The sequence below is a fragment of the Sinocyclocheilus rhinocerous genome, unplaced genomic scaffold, assembly GCF_001515625.1.
Source record: "Sinocyclocheilus rhinocerous isolate Xijiao unplaced genomic scaffold, SAMN03320098_v1.1 scaffold369, whole genome shotgun sequence".
In the NCBI taxonomy this organism is placed as follows: Eukaryota; Metazoa; Chordata; class Actinopteri; order Cypriniformes; family Cyprinidae; genus Sinocyclocheilus; species Sinocyclocheilus rhinocerous.
Window position 1 is genome coordinate 249,006 of NW_015666557.1, and position 21,363 is coordinate 270,368.

Consider the following 21,363-nt stretch of genomic DNA (forward strand, 5'->3'; position numbering starts at 1 on the left):
ATTTAAAACGCCGTGTAAACACTGTAAACTTTGTGTCAACTTATTTCGCAAGTATGGAGAACAGCGATAGATGGACGGACGCTCAAGTGCAGTCACTTGTAGCAAATGTAGCACTGCCAGTTGTCGTTGGAGATTCTTAGTCCTCCTTTCCGTTCTTTCAATCGCTTTACGTATACGTCGACTTTCCATGTCCATTATTGTGAAACCCGTGAGAAACAACAAAAACACAGTTCCGATCACTGCGTCCTCCATCCTCCTGTTGTTAATGTTGTTCTTCTTTGTTTCTGTTGTTGAATGCCGCGCACAAATGATGACGCTTTTGACCGGCTTACGTCACTTCTTAGTACACACTGTCGGTGCGAATGCAACCCTTTAAATAGTACTGGGAAATAGTTCCCGCAAAATCGTCCCAGTACTTTAGTACTGTACATTTCGTTCTGGAACTAAAGCGGTGCAAAAGGCCCTAATGTGATTGTCCCACTTCAGGTCCTGAGAGGTGGTGGTGCCCAGGAACCTGAATGACTCCACTGCTGCCACAGTGCTGTTCATGATGGTGAGAGGGGGGGAGTGCAGGGGGGTTTCTCCTGAAGTCCACAATCATCTCCACAGTTTTGAGCGTGAGAGAAAGACTCCAATTGAGGATTTATCCTTCAGCTTGTCTGCAGTGAAGGGGTAGCTGTTATCTTTAGAGGTGCAGGCATACCCCTTTTCCACCAGCATGAACCGGGTGCTAGTTCGGAGTTGGTTCGACTGGCGAGCCTTTTAAGAACCGGTTTGCCTTTCCATGGGCTAGAGAGCCACCACAGAGCCAGGTCTTACGTCACTGAATACGTCTCATCTTTCCCAGTAACGCTAGCGTGGCAGCGCCAAACACAACAGGCAGATTTTTGATTTCTTGGGTACAGGGATAAAGGTGGAGCATTTGAAGCAGGAGGGGACTTCACACAGCTCCAGTGATCTGTTGAAGATCAGTGTGAAGAAGGATGACAGCTGGACAGCACAGGCTTTAAGGCAGGCTGGAGAGACACCGTCTGAGCCTTTGACTTTCCTTATATTCTGCGTACATCATCTTCACAGATCTTAAGTGCAGGCTGAGAAGCAATAGGGGGGAGGGAGGTGTTGATGGCTGTGTTGTGAGTAGGGCTGCATGATTAATCGAATGCGATTGTCATGCACATTTTGTCAGTAAAGCCGGTTCTTTAGTAAATCTCCATCACGTGCCAAAATCGTGTTCATAATCGCAGACGATATAATCGCGAAATCATTCTGCGATTATGATGATTATTTGCGTAGCTTGTCAGTGAATACGGCTCTGTGTAGTAAATGCTGCTACACCTGAAAGCAAGTGAAAATACCACATTTAATAACGTTTTACTCCAAACTCACTTCATAACGTCAGTCGAGTATTTGAAGTAAATCCTTCTGTGAGATGATGTGGCTTCTTACACAGAATAAGGCACGCAACATATTTCATAGTATTCTAAGCAGTGATAAAGGATATGCCGATTAGCATTGCATTATTATATATTTTATTATAATAAACATTATAAAAATACGAACTCAGATAAACCATATATTGTTGTAGTCGTGTGTTTATTAGTCACGTTGAATCAATGAAAGCAGTTAAATCTTCTGTTTATTCAGGATTTCCTGGGTTTCTTCTGCAGGGTGTATTTGGAGTTTCCGTGCAAGAGCGTCCTCTGGCCTTCGGATGGAGATTTACTACTGATCACAGAACCATGCTTTACTGAAAGATACGCATGACAATTGCATCTTCTGCCTAATCGCGATTTATCGCCTTTCCGATTTAATTTTGATTAATCGTGCAGCCCTAGTTGTGAGACAAGAAAACTTATCAGCCGATGCCGATATTTGAAAAATGGCAGATATCGGCTGATATATGGGCCTTGGTGATATATCGGTTGGCCACTAGTCCTTAGCCTGGTTGTAACCCTTCTTTCTAAAATTATATTCCCCTGACCTTTTCTCTGCCATCTCTCTCTTTCTATAGTCATTCTGCTAATGCCCATCTTGTGCACTGAGCTCTTTCTCCTCCCCCATTATGAGTGGACACACCCCTTACTGCTGATTAGCCAAAAATATGTTTTGGTGCTCAGTCCGATCCACTTTTCAACAACATTTTTCAAAAATTGCTTACTGCACCTTTAACCAAAAATCCATTGTGAAAAAAGCCTCAGTGAAGATGGAACCAGAAGTGCTAAAATGCTAACTCGCTTCCAGGTTTTGGCCTACAATAATACTCGTACTCGTACTGCTAATCAAAAGTTTGGACACACCTGACTGAATTTATAACTTTTATAATCTTTTAAACTTTTCAATCTAAAACTTTTGGAAGCAAATATAAAATGTGTATTCATAAAAAAATAGTGAAAGAAAGCCCTTTTGAAATCTTTCTTATAATTAAACTCTTTTTCACAGAGATGATACGCCTCATGTGCCCGATGAGCAGTTGGGAGTCGAGCCTGTCCTGCGTATAATCAGCAATCTCACTCACATCATAAAATCCACTTTTCCTAGTATGTGTTTCATATGGCCTACTAACTGCTAGTTTGTTTTGTTTGTCTATGAAATTCATTGCACATTTTTTGTCTTTAGACACCAAGGTGTATTCTGCAATGGGAAATCATGACTACCATCCAAAGAACCAAATGCCCCCAGAAAAAAGCAACATTTATGAACAAACCGCAAACCTGTGGCATGACTGGCTACATGCTGCGTCAAAAGAAACCTTTAAAATAGGTATAAACTACAGCAGCTCATCATTAACAATACACTGACACAAAGACAATAAGGAAGAGTTTGGTTGAAAAAAATATTAGATTATACTACATTATAAAATTAATTATATTATAACTTTCATTGTTAATGTCTTTTACAGGTGGATATTACACAGAAAAGTTGCTGAATCAAACTGGCTTCAGAGTCGTGGTCCTAAATACGAACCTCTATTACGATCAGAACAAACTCACAGAGAATATCAAAGACCCTGCAGACCAGTTGAGTTGGGCTGATAAAGTGCTTCAGGACGCAGCTAAAAATAATGAGAAGGTTAGTGGTATCTTGCAGCGAGGAAGCTAAAACCAGTTTTGTCAGTTTATCCATATATATGTGTCATTATTGCGCATAAAGAGCCTTTGTTCTGTCTTACCCAGGTTTACATTATTGGCCACGTCCCTCCAGGGTTTTTTGAGAAGAAGCGAGATAAAGCCTGGTTCAGAAAAGAGTTTAATAAGCGCTATATAGATCTCATACAGAAGCACAGCGCTGTTATACAGGGCCAGTTCTTCGGTCATCATCACACTGACAGCTTCCGCATGTTCTACAGCTCTAAAGGTACTTTCAATTGGGTTACTAATTGTGTCACATTTTGTGCATCTTTTGGATTTAGAATTACACTTTAAATTAGAAAACTGGAAAAACTATTCATTAGAAGGGTTATTGTAGTCATCTTATTTTATTTCAGCTAGTTGTCAAGGCAACATTTAAACTTTTCATTTAGTAACCTGATGTATTAAAAAACTAAACCTGAAATAAAAAAAAAATTTGATTGTTGTATAAAATAAAATGACAAAAATACACAACAAAATTTCTCAAATTATTAAATAATAAATTATTTAAAATGAAAATAGAAAATATCCAAATAAAAACTAATTCAAAATATAAATAAACGCTATTGGATCTCAGAGATAATAAAATAACACTGAAGTGTTTACTTTTAGCCATGTAATGTATTTCTCAAAGCTTTACAACAATCTCAGAAAACAAGGTACAAAAGCTGTCACTGGGATGGTACCTAGAAAGGTACCTAAAGTATAATAATAATAATAATAATGCATTATTTAAATAGCACCTTTTACAGAACCCAAGGACGCTTTACATAAAGTTGATAGATAATGAACACAAATACATACGAATATATAGTCACATGATCAAGCAAATAGAGCAGACAGAGATCATATAATATACAACATAAGTAACAAAAGCGAGCATGGAACTGAAAATTGAGACAGACAAACAATTAACAAAACATATTGTAAATAAATGAGTTTTGAGATCAGTTTTAAAGGTCTGGAGTGAAGAGACAGCATGGAGGTTTTGAGGAAGTTTGTTCCACAGCTTAGGAGCTGAAATGCTGAAAAATTTGAGCCATCCATACTTTAAGATCAATAGGCAAGATGTTAAAGAAGAGGGAGGAAAAACAGAATTGGACTGTGCAGTAAAATTAATTTGCATATCATCAGCTCTAGAATTTAAGACAATGGCGCAGAATTATCTGACCCAGAGGAAGCATGTAGATAAAAAATAGAAGTGGGCCAAGAACAGATCCTTGAGGCACTCCACGGAAAAAAGTGACAGAGCAAAATTTGTGTTTATCAATGCTAATGAACTGTTGTCTGTCTGAGATATAACTTAGCCACTGCAGGACAGTTCCTGTAATGCCAAAACCAGTAGAGTTAATTTTGTCAGCCATTTCTAATTTAGCCATAGTCTTACCCCCGGTTTCACAGACAAGGCTTAAGCCTAGTCCCAGACTAAAGTGTAAATCTGAACTGTTTTAACTGAAAGAAACTTGCACTGACTGATCTTAAAATATATCAGTGCCTTTGTTTTGTCTCAAGATGCACACCAGTAATGTTTTTTCTAAGGCATGTTAATAAAAATTACTTAAATTTCCTAATTGAACAATGGCCTAATCCTGGCTTAGTCTAAGCCCTGTCTGTGAAACTGGGCCTTAGTCTTTTAAATTAGTCTTAGTCCTGTGTCAAATGTACTTTTCAGTTATCATATTTAGTCAAATTTGTCGTTTTTGTTTAGTCAAGTTTAGTCGACTAAATGTCTGAGCATTTCAGTCTAGTTTTAGTCAATGAAAACTTTGTCACATTTTCACCATGCTGTATAATGGTTAAACTGATTATATATATATATATATATTATTTATTTATTTTTGCTCAAAATTATAACTGCAATGATTGTTGTCATTTGAGAAATTTATTTTTACATTTCAGGTATTGTACTTTCACCAATAAGCACAAATCATGTGGACTCATACACATGGTTTTATTTTACCTCATAGTTTACTGATTTATTATAGGCTATTTAATATATTAATTAATATCAAAGACCTGGATATGCAGTCTCTCTGTCTACACAGACCACCGCCTCTGCCAGTGAGACGTTGTTTAGGCCTGGGACACACTGGACGATTTTCAAATCTTTACCGAATTTAAAACAATGGGAGACCGCAGACATGAAGACAGTTTCAACCGATTTTTAGCCTTATAATCCTCTTAACGCACACACTAGATGATTAGACCAGACCGCGAGACCACACACTTGTTGATTGTAGGAATGATTTCACAGTGACACGAGATCTCACGGAGACTCAAGAAATCAAACGTGACGAGAAGAAAAACACATGGAGGACAACTGACATTGACAGCTGGCTCTTCTGGCGCACGTTCTGTTGTACAGTATAGTGAAAAACAAAATAGAAAAAAAAAAGAATGGTGGGTCGGTGCTTGAAAGTATCACCTTACTATTTCCATAGTGACGCGACATGTAGGCACAACAGCGCTGTATGACAGATGTGGCCTATCACTTTTGTTTTATTTTTCAGTGTTTTATTAAAAATATTCACTTGTTAACTATATGATATATTCGCTTGTCAAATATGTGTAAGTGAATGTGTTTGTCATTTAAAAAACTTCATAATGCTCATTCAGAGAATCGGATCTTTGGAATATCATCACGTAAATTCACCCATTTCTTCAGAAATACATAAGTACGTTGAACTAGGTGAAGAATAGGGTGAACTTTCTAGTTACCTACACAACTCTTGACGCCGCGCCTGGAACGAGTGTTCAGTAGAGCAAAGTTATTTCTAAGGTGCATATGAGTTTCACTGCACTGGGAGTAGGTAACAGCTCTAGCCTGAGGCGTGAGAATGCGAGTCATGTTATTGCATGGGGGCTGTTTGCCGTTTATTAATATGAAAAACATTGCCTTACACAACTCGAGGCAAGCAGCACTCACAAAACGCAGCCACACCAAAGAACGCCACCATGTTAGCCAAGCCCAGGGAGGTACAATCTACAAAACCATCCAGAAAAAACGCTATAAGTGACCCTGGACCACAAAACCAGTCTTAAGTCGCTGGGGTATATTTGTAGCAATAGCCAAAAATACATTGTATGGGTCAAAATTATCGATTTTTCTTTTATGCCAAAAATCATTAGGATATTAAGTAAAGATCATGGTCCATGAAGATATTTTGTAAATTTCCTACCGTAAATGTATCAAAAATGTATCATCATTAGTATTATGCATTGCTAAGGACTTCATTTGGACAACTTTAAAGGCGATTTTCTCAATATTCTATTTTTTTTGCATCCTCAGATTCCAGATTTTCAAATAGTTGTGTCTCGGCCAAATATTGTCCGATCCTAACAAACCATACATCAAAAAAGCGTATTTATTCAGCTTTCAGATGATGTATAAATCTCAATTTCTCAAAAGGTACACATTTGTATCATATTTATCCCAAAAAAGTGCATAGTACTTCAATGGTACATTTTAGTAACTAAATGGTGCACCTTACTTCGTTTTGAAAGGGTACCACCCCAGTGATGTCTTTTTGTCTTGAGAGTGAAGATGACTTTCACAAATTGTTTGTAAAATTGAAGCCGTTAATATCCCTTTACAGGATCTCCCATAAGTGCGATGTTCCTGACTCCAGGAGTGACGCCCTGGACAACATTACCTGGTGTCATAGATGGTGGAAATAATCCCGGAATTCGCATCTTTGAGTATGACACCAAAACACTTTTGATCAAGGTAAGATCCATCCACATGAAGAAATATATATTTATATTGCAAACTTTACACATATTTACACCAGCATTGTTTTAGTACCACTGAGGCCTATTATAGTTTTTGTTAATATTTTGATTTAGATTTTATTTTCTGTTTTCACTTTCATTTTAGTTAATGTTTTAGTAATTTTATTTTGTTAAAAATTTTTAATATACATCTATACTGTTTTTATTCTTTTTTATTTATTCATTAGATTTAGTTATTTTACATCAAGTTAAACTAAATCAAATCAAATATTTTATTTGATTTCAAATAACATTTTTATTGTTTTAGTTTTAATTAAAGCTGCAGCACGTAACTTTTGCCTCTCTATCGCCCTCTATGTTTGAAACCTAAAAATGCAAGACACTCACGGAGTTATTTTTTTTTACGCGGGTTGTGCTTTGGCACTGCTCCTGTAGGCAGATGAATCTGTGAGCACCACATCAGAGCAGATCTGTCACTGTACATCCACATACTTCATACTTACCGGAAAAAAAATTAAATCAACAAGTAACTAAAATATCTATAAACGCTTGCTCAGTCAGATCAGATCACACGGTATACTCTCTCTCATAGCTACCGGAAGATAAAGTTAAATTTACCTCACTAAAATACAATTAAATAATAATAATAAAACAAATAATAAATTAATTAATAAACTTGATACCTATCTAAATAAAGCAAACAAGTGCTCTAATGATAGCTATTGAGTCACTGAAATGTCTTACCTGTTCAGCTGAAAAAAAGTCAGATCTTGGAGTTGTTCATTTACCTTCGTTTTAGCACAGGCTTTTGTCGCTTTCTTTTTTGACTGCAGACCCTCCACAGATTGCGGTTTCTTGGTTTTGAAACCGGTTCCCCAGATGTTAACAGGTATTACCGTTTAGAACTTTACAGATTAAAGCAGCCATCTAGATGACAAGTTTAAATTCTAAGCAACTATTGTAAGAACAAGCTACAAACGCTCCACACGCGACTTTTAATAGCCAGATCTTTGTTCTGTTTACAACGTGACGTAACTACGCACAGAATGACATCGAACTGACGAATTACGTCAATTTCCCGCGAAATCGGACCCGACACCTCAAATTTAAAATTATTATAAGCTTACTGTTGCAAATCGAGGTTAAAAAATGTTAAAGTACATACTGCTGTAATAACCCTGATTTACACATTTCTTTTCTTGCTGCTTTGTGTTCCTGAAGGATATATTGACCTACTATCTGAACCTGACATACGCAAATAAGGTGTATGAGCGCTGGGAGAAGGAGTACCGGCTGACGGAGGCGTTTCGTGTGCCGGACGCCTCTCCCGCCTCCATGCACCGCGTGATGGAGCGGATCACCAGCGACAAGTGTTATCTGCAGAAGTACTTTGAGTTTAACTCTGTGAATTATGACCTGACGGAGTGCCACGCTGACTGCCGCGTCGATCACGTGTGCGCGATGAGGGAAGTGGACTTTGAGGCCTATGAGAAGTGCGTGGTGAAGGAGGGAGGCTCGTCCACTGCTCCAGTGCTGTTTACTCTGCTGCTGTCACTGATGCTGAGCCTGCTGTGTTTGAGCTGATCACAGAACAGCAGCATTTCTGCAATATTGTCACGTGATCCCTCCAGACCGGTGCATGAGCGTCAGTGACGTTCTCACCAGTATATAAGGTATTTAAACTTTTAATGTACCATTCATAAACTTGATCTTTCATGATTTCTTTATATTTATGTAACTGTCTCTTAGTTCAGCGCAAAATGAAAATGTTTTTTGGGGGGTCCCGAACATTTTTCAAAACATCATCTTTTGTGTTCCACAGAAATGTGGAAAAATTGCAGCTGTCTTTTCTTCTTTATTGAGACATAGTGTATATCTGAGTGAAATGGCTTCTCTGCAATAACACTGCAGTATTACATTAAAGGGGTCATATGATGCGATTTTCAAATTTTTTTTTGTTACAAGCTCTTGGTGCATAAAGAAGATCTGTAAAGTTGCAAAGACTAAAATCTCAAATCCAAAGAGATATTCTTTATAAAAGTTAAGAGTCAAAAACGCCCTGTATATGAGTGAAATGGTTTCTCTGCAATAACACTGCTGTATTACATTAAAGGGGTCATATGATGCGATTTTCAAAAAATGTTTTGTGTTACAAGCTCTTGGTGCATAAAGAAGATCTGTAAAGTTGCAAAGACTAAAATCTCAAATCCAAAGAGATATTCTTTATAAAAGTTAAGAGTCAAAAACGCCTACCTAAAACGGCTCGTTCTAACACGCCCCCACATGTCTACCTCACGATGTGGGAAGATTTGCATAACACCGCCCAAATGTTCACACAAAGAAAGAAGGCATAACTTTTATTCACGCTGTAGTATTGTTGCCGCCGCTGTCATGTCGTGAAGTCACTGTGTGCTTCGTTGTGAAAGCGAAACTACTTTGTTTGGCCTTCCAAAAGAGGACATCTCACAACTGTATTTTTTTTGCCACAGAATAAAAAATTTAAAAGTTAATCACGATTTTTTTTTTATCTCAAAATTGCGAGACTATGAGATTAAAAAGGTAATTGCGACTTTTCATTTCACAATCCTGATTTTCTCACAATTCTGAGTTTATATATTTCAGAATTCTGACTTTATCTTAATTTTGAGATGAAAAGTTGCATGTAATGTTTTTTTTAATCCCATGTCAGAAACAAGCTTACACTGATTTGTCTCTGTTCATTTAAAAGATTTTTTTTTTTTTATTTTGCATGAAAGACTGTCAAAAGTGGTTTGATTCATCTTCATGATGATAAATTTATGCACTCCTGCAATTTATATATAAATGCATTTATCAACATGATGTTAATTTTTTTCCACACTACATAATGTCAATGCCACTGTTGTAGAGTCCAGCAGTAATTAGGGCATCCAGCGGTAGGAACACTCACTATGACCAACAACACAGTACAGTAGCCATCTAAAGTTGCAAATTAATGGAAACTTTTTGTCAATACCAGCCAAGAGAACTATGAGTTTTAGCAAACCCCAATGTGTTTATTACTGTTGTACTAATTCATATCATTAACAAAATGTTGTTTATCTTTTTAACATGTCGTAATTTCTCATTATTCAGTTTGTTACAGGGTTTTATAAATGACATGAATGTCTGCCTTCAACATGAACGCCCCATATGAGGATTTACACATTTGACTCCATGTGATAAAGCAACAATAATCTGCCAAGATGCTTGAGATGAAATAAATGCTCACTCTTTCTTGGCATGTAGTCAAACTCATACTCTCTGTACATTATCTGGTTATCTGTAAATGTTGACCGACGTCTGATGGACTGATAATCCTTATGATGCTCATAAATACCAAAAGTATAATAAATGTCAACATATTCAAAATCAAAGCCAAAACCTGCAGTGAAGCTGATAAAGCTCACTGGACTTTGATGTCCCACATTTACTGTATGTGTGTTTGGGCTGAATTAAGATTACGTAGATCTTACCAAACACATGTGAATACACGCGAGACACTCAAATGGGGTCACATGACAAAAACTTGTTTAGTGGACACATACGGCTTCATGGCGTTCTCCAGGGCCTTTCTGAAGTCTTGAAGGCTCACTTCAGTGCAAGCTGGAGCCGACAGCTTCCCGGCACGAATGAGGATGCAGAGTTCATCCAGCATGTTACGCAGGGTGTCTTCATCTATCGCAAGAGGCCAAAGGTGCCAAGGAGGATTTTAGATTCAACTCTATTGATCCTCAAACAACAGCACGATTTAAGAAAGCTTCAATGAACACATAACATGTCAACTTTTTCTGGAGACACTCACCATGTTTGTTGTCTCTCTTCCATTGGGTCACCCAAAAACCTCTTATTTTCACGTCTTTGAAGATCAGTGCACTCTAAAGAACACATCAGACTTCTATAACTGCAATGTGCACCACATGACAGGAACATGACTATATAAATCTTCCACTATAATTATAAAACCGCAGATATCAAGTCTGATCCGGTGCAGATGAGACAGAACAGAGTTAAACTCACCACCGGAACAGTGACTGGTTGTTTGGCCATCCCACCGTAGGTCACCATACTCCCTCCACTTCTGAGGAACACAGAAACCTTATTCGTTCATGTACAGACCTCATTCATAATGCTTATCAAGGGTCCTATCGGATCAAATCAAAGTTTGTAATGTTGTTCCGCTGACTTGTTTGGTTCATGCTTTAGAACAGCGGTTGATACGAAGGCCTCCTTCCAACTAGGGATGAAACGGTTACCAGTTTTCATGATAAACCAAGGTAACATTTTACAGTTTCACATTTTAAAGGGGTCATCGGATGCCCATTTTCCACAAGTTGATATGATTCTTTAGGGTCTTAATGAAAAGTGCATTAAAGCTATGTTTACCACGATTTGAAAAATCCACGCTAAATACTGCCCAGCATTAAGCAAAGTTAGCAACAGTCTCATGCAGACAAGCATGCAACTTAGGTTTTGATTTCTGTGAAAACATTGTGGAAGACAGAGGACCAAGAGAGTGAATTTGCATTTTCTTTCAGTCTGTCTGCCTTTTTACACAGTGTTGTCAATTTTAACTGATGATGAAAAACAAGGTAATGTGGAGTCTAAACAGTTCAAATAATAAAGTGAAATCGTTTATAATTTTGATAATTTTTAATTTATTGAAAAAAAATGGTTTAAATGCTGAAATGTGAGGTTTATCATTTTCTAAATCTTTTTTGTCAAAATGTTAATTTTATTACACTAAGTTCATAGTGTTGGTTTGAAATTTAAAACTTGCTGATATGATTTTAATGTGTATATCAGTACTTTTTGAACATTTCCAGCTCATTTTAACAATGCCAAGATAATGCTGATAACCATAATAATTTTGGTCACTATAATCGTGATATAAAATTTTCATTCCATCTCTACGTCCATCAAAAAATGAAAGGGGCTCCTATTATATTGATGAAGATATTTCCTCTAGTATTTCTGCAGTATGACAAATTACGACAAAGCTGCTTGTATTCATTTTTACAGTAACTGGGATTATAATAATAAATGAATGAAATTTTGAGACTTTAAAAGAAGAACCGGATATTCTTCATTTAAAATGTTAGTTATTGAGAGGAAAAAAGAAGCATGATTTCATCTTGATTTTGTGTTTTAAATATTTTAATTAAGTTACATTTTTTAAATATAATATATACTTTTGCCCCCTTGGGATTTTGCTGAGCACCCTAGTGGGCCCCTCAGAACTTTATTTAAATCTCTATGGAAAGCATATATGAGAAAAACTCTTTTGGAATAAAGGCCACTAAAGAAGCTGGTGGACATGGGGACATTTTTTAATCTTCATTTATCTGTTTCGGTAATGTAGCCACTTACTGTAAATGACGTAACAGCTCTGTGGCGCTCTTTCCTCCAACTCCATTCAGAGCTAGTTTAGGCCGAGGACACGACTGTTAAAAGCAAACCCCCGAACACCATCAAAATACAGAATCTCTTTCTAGCTACAGAATGTTTTTACATGTCGCTTTTACAAAACAGAATTCACTTCTAGACAAAGGAAATATGCTTGTAGCACTGGGATATTTTGGCCAAGCAGAAAGACTGACCTTGAAAAGCTCCTTCATTTCTGGCCGTCTCAGTGTCTCCTCTGTGATGACGTGTGTGGCACCCAGTGCTGTCAGTCTGTCAGAGAGCTGCTGCAGCTCAGGCCTAAAATCACAAACAATACAAAGTTTCCGCACATTCTGTCTTAAGAGCTGTTTTGAAGCTGATACGGGACACTTATTTTAAGTCAACATGAAACAGCATTCACAACCCATTTTACTTCCGAAAATTTCCAAGTGAAAGAAGTGAAATTGTTTTTACATTTCTGGAATTTACTGGATTGTGGAAAGTATGTATTACCAACCAGAATAGAGTCTGAATGGGAGTTTTTAGTGGGCTGGAGGACTAGTCCCTTCATGAAACACTGTAGACCTAAGTTTGAGAAGACTTTTTAACTGGACCTTCAGAGCATCTCTATCTAATCCAGTGACAGTGCTTCTTTTCCAAATCTATTCGTATGTGCTATTATTGCTGTAAACTCTATCACTTCAGTGTCAAGCTGGAATAAAGGACTCAGAACTCATTATAGAATTCCAAGATTATGCATTATTATGGATTATGTACTGGTATTTTCCCCAGATGTGACAGTTTAAAGTTAAAACGCCTTAATGATGGATTTCTTTCTAACAAACACACAGATTTTTACTTCACAAGATGTTAACTGATGGACTGGAGTGGTGTGGATTATTGTGATGTTTTTATCAGCTGTTTGGACTCTCATTCTGACGGCACCCATTCACTGCAGAGCATCCATTGGTGAGCAAGTGATGCAATGCTACATATCTCCAAATCTGTTCATCATACTCCTATAAGTTAATTTTTACCTGTCTCTGATGACATTGATGGTTTGAATGCCCTTAGCAGCAGCAATCTGGATAACAGCATGTCCGACGCCGCTGTTAGCTGCGTTCTGGATAACTGTGTCTCCTAAAATATAGAGTTCAGTAAAGACCTCTGTTGTACGATGAGTGGTTTGGATAGAGTTAAGAGCTGCCAACCTGGTTTGAGCTCCTCAAAGTCTGTGAGCATCCTAAAAGCTGTACAGGGATTGACTCCCAAAGTGGCAGCAGACAGTACAGGAATGTCTTTAGGCAAAGTCACCAGATCATCAGCCTTCAAAACAGCTGCTGTTCTCCACGTTCCTGTGCAGATCAACGCAGGGGTGTTAAGAGATTAGGAACTACTGATAATCACATTGACCATACCAGCCGTATGAATGTAAACTGAATGTTCACCTATGCCGGCATCTCTTGGAATCACCCAATCGCCCAGCTTGAGTGTCTTCACCTTGTCACCCACCTCTATGACCTGGGCCACGCCCTCATTGCCCCCCACCGCTGGAAGCTCAGGCAGGATGGCATATGTGCCTGTTACATGACAGTGAGTGAATATGCAAAATCATAGTTGAGAGATAGTTACATTCAATTCAAAGTTTCCTGGTTTAACAGAAAGAAATATGACATTTCCCACTCAATTCTCAACATGCAATGCAAAAACATCTCGTTCTCATTATTGTAATGGAAAAAGATTTTAATAAAATTATTTTTAAAAATGCATTAATTTTTTAATTATACAAAAATATGTATACATCATGGTAGCATTTGTTGTTGCTGAAATTAACTGAAAAAAACAACAACAGCACAATCATCCAGACACGTTATGTAATGAGAATTTGGGGGGAAATGTTGTTAAAATAATATCACAATGCATAAATGTCAAAACAGCCTTTACTTTCCTTAAGCAAGATATATATATATATATATATGTTTATATATATATATATATAAAAATTTCATTTGACTTTGAGAAGAAATTTGCGTGCTTACTCGTAAAGACTTGCATTTGACCACTAGAAGTCAATGCATAGGTAAAGCTTTATTTATTCAATTTATTAAATGTGACCCTGGAGCACAAAACCAGTCTTACGCCCACTTACTAACGCCTGTCTTTTAGCCAATCAGGTAAGCCTACCGGGCGGAACGTCACATTGCGTAATTGATATTCATGAGGTGACGCTGCGCTAGAGTTGGATTCGTAAATTTACCATCAAGTTGGCAATATACGCTCACTACTATTTTTTTTCTAGTTCTGCTTGTTCGCTAGTCGCCGAGAAAGGAACATCAGAGTAAATGTAGCTGTTAAATCAGAATACATGCAGCTTTTTATAGAGATTGTACTGACAAAAAAATAATTATGCTGACTATAGAGATTTCCATAACTTTAAAAGATTAATTTTCATGGCCGTTTTAGGGCTGGGAATTTACCCATAAATAAAATATTGAGAAAAGAAGTCACAGCCACAGTCTTTTTCTTACATTCCACTAAATTTATTAGATGACAAACCATTGAAAACTTCACATTACATTCAAATGTTCAAGAAGTGATTCCCAGGATCAACGGGATAGTCAAAAACAGCATGAACGCATCTAAATGGTGCAAAACTTTGTACGATTCCTTCTTTTATTAAATACAGGAACTTAAATATTATTGCATAAAGGAATGGATTAGATATCGTGTTTCCAGCTTATGTAAGAGGCAACCACAACATTCTCGATAGGATATACATTCCCGTTTGATCAAATCTCGAAAAGTCAATAATTACAATGATTATGATGGTATGGACCTATATAATAAAATAATATAATTCATGTCACAAATCATGTCTTCCTCACACTCGAGTAATCTGACATACTGCAGAGTCATGATTCAACACTGGTGAAGTAAAAGGCATTTATAGGTCAAATAGCGACTGAAAAATAAAACGTAAATCTGTCAGATGAGGCCGAGTGCAGTGCAGTCTTCAGCACAGACAGAGAAAAAAAACAATGCTCCACAAGATAACAAAATCAGTGCAATAAAACACAAACACACAAATCAGTTTCATCCGTATCAGCCGATTCTGGCACATGATGGTTGAGGTATTTTAGGAAATAATTCTGAGATACTTGAGGTAGGAGCCTGAGTCTCTTTTACATCGTGGAGAAGATGCAAAACACATTGCTATAAATAAATACTATGCATGAAGGCTAATAATAGGTTTACATAAACAGTATGTATATTAAATAAGTCTTAAAGTCTTTCAGCTCCTCCTGTAAAATGGGAGTAAAAGGCTGTTAAATACATTCCAAACACTATAGGCAGCTAGAGAAAGGAGCCAATGTCTTCACCATCGACGTAGGAATGGTGCAACATTTGTTCAAAAGAATAACTTATTTCTCTCTCCAAGAAAACCCCTGAGGCCAATTGTCAAAGACAAATAACAAAATATATTGCTAGCAGACACACAGATCAGCAGCATTTAAGACAAGATAGCCAACATCGAGCCGAGATTTGACTGTAGACTGAAGTTTAGAGATAAAAGTGTGATTATGTACTTTCATGTCTAATAGAGTGTGTTGTTTGAAGATAACCGCAGATCACTAGTGACAGATTTGGACACATGTAAAAGGAGCCGCTGGTTGAGAGAGCCAGGTCAGCGGTTTAACATTCATTTGGTCCCTGGTGATCAGGACAGTCTATTGCAAAACTGGCAATTGCCAAATCCCCCCCCCCAAAAAAAACAATTTTCATAAAAGCATCAAGAAATACAAGAAATATTCAAATGCATCAAACAGTCAATAAACTGTAAGAATAAGACTTTTGTTTTAGGAATATTCCTTTCGCCAACTCTAGACGAGCTCTGCAGAGAAAACACGTTTAAAAATAACTTGGGGTGTTTACACAATGCTGTTTTCAACTCAAAACAGAAAATTTTTAATGCGTTTTGGCTGTTCATTCACAACAATGGCGCTTTGGAGGCCTGAAAACGCAAACTTTCAAATTTCAAAGTACATGTTTTTTGAAAACAATACCGTTATCGCCTCAGTGTAAACTACTAAAACATAATTTTGAGGATAAAAAACAGTGACATCATGCGCATACGTATTACGCGTTCAGTCTAAATGCACCAGTACTTGAAGAATATGTAGGTGCGCAGACGCGTAGTGTTTCTTTACAAAGCGACATCGCCAACTACTGGCCTGGCATGCATAATGCAGTGTTTTAGCAGTTTACACAGATCCGTGTGAACGGGGATCGTTTTGACAACATTTGTATGCGGAACGCAATGGAAAATTTTTCTGTTTTAGTACATTGTTGTCATGTAAACGTACCCTTAATGAGATATGAGATAACTACTTCTGTAAATACACCAAACATTGTACTGAGATTCCTGAGAGCAGCTCTATTCCTGAGTGTTAAACCAATAAAAAAAAAAAAGTTACATTCTTCTCATCTGTTGCTTTTATAGACCTGAGGGAGTTTCAACAGCAGCATTAGCATTTTAGTTTTTTCCCAGTATAGTGATATGATTGGTTTTCAAGCGTCATCCCACCGTTCTATGCTGTCTCAGTCGGCGCTCCCGGTGGGTGGCGGGGAATAACTGTGCTCTGCTTTCTCCTCTTTGACACCGCTAGACTTTCCCTGAGACGACTGCTGGGCTTTGGCGGGGCAGTTGGCGACCATGTGCGCGACACTTTGGCAGAAATGGCATCTTTTAGGTTGGGGAGGCAGCTTGCACTCTTTGGCATGGTGGTCCATACCGCCACAATTGTAACACCTGCAGAACAATTATAACAAGAAATGTACTTAAATTAATAAAACAATCACCATATGAACAATATCACGTGAGTGACTTGCAGCAGGGTTTGACTCAAATCCTGATCAAATCCAGAACAGGATTTATGATACCCTGACTTCAGGGGTGTAAAATACTTTTACTTGATTACTGTACTTAAAGGGTTAGTTCACCCAAAATGAAAATTAGCCCATAAATTACTATCCTAGGTGTATATGACTTTCTTCTTTCAGACGAATCCAGTCGGAGTTATATTAAAAATGGTCTTTGATCTTTCAAGCTGTTTAATGCCAATTTAAAGTGACTCCTTGTACTTTTACTTGATTACATTTCTGAAGAAAAAAACTACTTTTTACTCTTTACAATTTTATTTCAACTTAAAAAGCACTCATTATATTTTTGCATTTTTATTTTATCTTATGCACATTAAATATGGTAAGTAGAAGCTCAAAAATGCTTTTGACATGTGAGAACCAGTGAGGTTTGTTTTCATGCATCAAGTACACGCATCTCAGCTTAAGAAACCGCACAAAGCGAACATGACGGTCAAGTTTAAAATATTAATATTTGTATTTTCCTTACACATGCCTATCATTTCACTTAAGAAGACGCAGATTCATCAACAGGGGTTGTTTTGGTTACCGTCAGCTTCACTGTGTAGTTTTTGAAGCGTCATCTTGTCCTGTATACTTGCATTATATGCAGAGATTAATTTTTTTTTTTTTGTGTTCATCTGAAGACAGTCAGTTATATACATATGGGATGGCATGAATAGGGTGTGAAGCCTGTATTTTTTTGTGTTCTGCTGTGCTGCATTTCATTGTTGTTGTTGCACTAGATCGATGTTTTTGACATGCGGTCATTGTGTTTTGTTTTGTTTCTTACTTTGCATAAAATCTTTTGTAAGACAGATATACAAAGGTTTGGTCAGTTTAATTAAGCAATTTAACTTTGTATTGAGAAGATGGTTTAACATGGTAAAACAAGAATTTCACTCTCTTTTTTTTTGTTTTTGTTAGGGTACTTGTACTTTTTTAATACTCAAGTACAATTTAAAGTTGTACTTTTTTACTTTTACTCAGGTATGTTTTTGGCCAGATACTTGTACTTTTAATATATTCCAATTAAAATAAAACATTGCTTTTTTAAAAAATAAAATAAATAAGTGTATTTTGAAATGTGCTTTCTTGGATGTCCATTCATGCCCAGGCTGTCAGAGTTTACACAATTATTTAGAGGAGGGCCATGTGCGGAGCTCCCAGTGGCATATGGGTGCCTGGTATGGGGCAGTCGCTGCTGCATTGATGTCCACTCAGCTGAAAAAATAAAATAAATAATCGAGTGCATTTTGAAATGTGCTTTCCTGGATGTCCATTCATGCCCAGGCTGTCAGAGTTTACACAATTATTTAGAGGAGGGCCATGTGCGGAGCTCCCAGTGGCATATGGGTGCCTGGTATGGGGCAGTCGCTGCTGCATTGATGTCCACTCAGCTGAGGTCATGTGGGTGACTGCAGGGCACAGGGGACTTTTGGGGGACACTAGAGAGGCTTCTGGTGGTTTACAGGCACTGACCCGAGGCCTTCATCACGCGACACGGACAGACAGCAGGCCAAGCGTGCAGAAGGCAATGATGGCCTTTGTTTGAAAAAAGCTGCAGCAGCAACCTATGAACTACGACCTTTTGCAGTCCTAACCCCCAAACACCCCACCCAGTCCCTAAACACATGCAGTTTCCATGGCAATCCTGACCCCTGACCTCTCTCAGGCACCTTCATCCGTTATCAATTAAATAAACTGCGGCGTTTTCTCCTCTGCATCCTGAAGTCAAACATTCTGCTCTCCCATGTGAAAAAGAAGTGCACTTAATAGTATTGAATGTGCACTTACAGTGTTCTTCAAATCTTAGAAGTGCATTTAAAAAAAAACTGTACTTGTAGACAACATTAATGAAATAAAAGGACACTTAAGTGTACCTAAAGAGACATTTTCATACTTCTTAAGTACTCACTTAAGTACACTTTTTTTTAAAGTGCACTTTGTAATGTCAAATTAAAAGTTTTACTTAATGTACATTTTAAATCATGTTTTAATAATCTTTTGTTGTGCTTTAAAGAAGCACACTTATTTTGATGTGTTGATTAACATGCTAAAGCACATGTAAAATACATCATTATAATTTTAACTGTAGTGCATTTTTTGATGTTATATTTAAAATTAACATTTTAAATGTGTTGAAATGCCACTTCATCATTACAAATGTGTAATTACAAATATATTTAAGTACATGACATTCAAGTTTCAATATAAATGAGTTTTAATACAATAGTTTTAAAATCACACTTTTTTACAGTAATTGCATGTAATATAAATGTAAACTATAATACATTGTTATTTAATTTTATATAACATGCTATTAAGAGTCTGAAAATATTACTTTCAGCTTAAGTACATTCTTGCTATATTCTTAAGTGCATTCATTTGAAGTATATTATTTCTGTAATAACCACTCTTTTTAAAAGTATGCTAAAGTATACTTTTTTTTAAATTTTTTATAAAAAGGCTGCTTCAGTAAAACAATGAAGCTCAGTGCAGTGAGTCCACTGAGATGAATGAATAACCATGATGGACAGATGTGGTTTTCTTAAAGGGGCAACATGCTCCGGGGATGAATCGAACGCAGGCCTCATAAGACCCTTTGAGGATACAACGATCTGATTCGGTCAACACAGTGTCTTTCACAGTGATCAGAACGGACTGACTGATGGGCTAAATGATACGCCTCTAACTTCCAATCGCACTGAGAGCTGAGAAAGGTTTGTTTTGGTAGTGTTTGGCTCCAGGGAACAAAAACAGCATGAAATATATTCCTCACTCTTTGTATGCAAATAGAACTTTCTTTAATCAAATGTACAATTCTGAGGCACGATGTTTTTCTTTTTACAAATCAAATGTAAAACTGCTTCCTTGCAGTGAATATTTAAAGTGGCTTTCAGATGTTAATACTGAGTCCTCTTTGTAAACAACAGCCTCAGGATTGGGGGATATCCATCAGTGCATAAATGCATCAGTGACCAGGCGCTTTAAACAAGTTATTGATCCGGGTCACATCTGCCTGTCCATGCAGCCCTAACCAAAGGCAGTGGAGGGGGAAGGGGTGAGACGACCAAACCACATTTTTGGAGAGATCAGAGTGAGGGCTTCAGGCTCTCCCTATGGGCTGAGAAAACATACACAATATAGCACTATGCAGAAGAAAGGCCCACGCACTGTAAAAAGTGCCAATAGACAATTGTCACCTGAAGGATTAGATATTGTCTACCTGTAATATAAAATAGTGACTGAGTGTGTTTACATGTACAACAAATGCTAATGCGTATCAAAAATCAGGTTGTTCTAAAACTTTCATGTACATGACATTTAATTCTTGTTTTTTCAGTTTCATATGCACATAAAATATGCACAGAATGGCAATAAAGAGATTCAATTTCAAAGTGAAATCAAGTGGAAAAGTGTTCTTTAGATGATTCAAATGTTCTTCTCTGATCAGTGAAAGGTTCACCGTGGAACCCAAAATGGTTCTTCTGTGACATCACTGCGAAAACCCCCTTCTGGAATTTTATTTTGAAGAGTTTACAGCTCTCGAGATAACTGACCTGTCTCCTTTGGGCCGGCGTTTCTGGACACTGTTGCCTTTGGGTCTCCTCTCACTGCCCAGACAGTGAGCTCCTCCAGGACCCGTCACACGCAGAGACTCAAGACCCTTGGAGGACTTCTTGAACGTGAATTCAACAGCCTCACCCTCCTTCAGACTGCGGAAACCCTCCATGTGCAGTTTACTCTGAGAGAGGCAGATAAGGACATTGTCAGTAAGGTCACTAGACCAAATCCACATTCATACAGAAACTGAAGTAATTACAAGCAGAACACAAGAAATTGCTGTTAGGTTGGAAATACAAAACATCTGTTATCATCAGTGTTTGTGTTACTGTGTAACACTATTCAAGCAAAAAGGTCCCAGAGGAATGCAACATTAAAGAAACAGAAGGACTGGAGTCGTGTGGATTATTGTGATGTGTTTATCAGCTGTTTGGACTCTCATTCTGACGGCACCCATTCACTGCAGAGGCTCCATTGGTGAGCAAGAGATGGAATGCTTCATTTCTACAAATCTGTTCCCATGAAGAAACAAACTCATCTACATCTCAGATGATCTGAGGGTGAGTACATTTTCAGCTCATTTTCATTTTTGGGTGAACTATTCCTTTAACTA

The 21,363-nt window shown here is 37.4% G+C and overlaps 3 protein-coding genes across 3 annotated transcripts in view; 1 reads left to right on the top strand and 2 right to left on the bottom strand.

Annotated features, from left to right (window-relative positions):
- LOC107732739 (acid sphingomyelinase-like phosphodiesterase 3b) overlaps nucleotides 1-8,661 on the top strand; it is an 11,459-nt gene extending 2,798 nt beyond the window's left edge. The window contains exons 3-8 of the mRNA XM_016544157.1: nucleotides 2,440-2,537; nucleotides 2,617-2,760; nucleotides 2,900-3,069; nucleotides 3,174-3,354; nucleotides 6,725-6,855; nucleotides 8,082-8,661. Coding sequence (XP_016399643.1) covers nucleotides 2,440-2,537; nucleotides 2,617-2,760; nucleotides 2,900-3,069; nucleotides 3,174-3,354; nucleotides 6,725-6,855; nucleotides 8,082-8,444 — 1,087 coding nt within the window. The 3' untranslated portion in view covers nucleotides 8,445-8,661. The remainder of the gene's footprint in view (nucleotides 1-2,439; nucleotides 2,538-2,616; nucleotides 2,761-2,899; nucleotides 3,070-3,173; nucleotides 3,355-6,724; nucleotides 6,856-8,081) is intronic.
- Nucleotides 8,662-10,392: 1,731 nt separating this feature from the next.
- On the bottom strand, nucleotides 10,393-15,474 carry LOC107732725 (trans-2-enoyl-CoA reductase, mitochondrial). Its single transcript, XM_016544141.1, has 9 exons — nucleotides 15,450-15,474; nucleotides 13,712-13,843; nucleotides 13,475-13,618; nucleotides 13,301-13,403; nucleotides 12,479-12,581; nucleotides 12,249-12,322; nucleotides 10,899-10,959; nucleotides 10,684-10,756; nucleotides 10,393-10,556 (listed from the first exon to the last, which is right to left on the bottom strand). The coding sequence occupies exons 1-9, from the start codon at nucleotides 15,472-15,474 to the stop codon at nucleotides 10,393-10,395; spliced, it is 879 nt and encodes a 292-aa protein (XP_016399627.1).
- Nucleotides 15,475-16,862: 1,388 nt separating this feature from the next.
- LOC107732726 (protein lin-28 homolog A-like) overlaps nucleotides 16,863-21,363 on the bottom strand; it is a 12,969-nt gene continuing 8,468 nt past the window's right edge. Inside the window, exons 2-3 of the mRNA XM_016544142.1 lie at nucleotides 20,747-20,931; nucleotides 16,863-17,073 (exon numbers count right to left, since the gene is read on the bottom strand). Coding sequence (XP_016399628.1) covers nucleotides 16,863-17,073; nucleotides 20,747-20,931 — 396 coding nt within the window. The remainder of the gene's footprint in view (nucleotides 17,074-20,746; nucleotides 20,932-21,363) is intronic.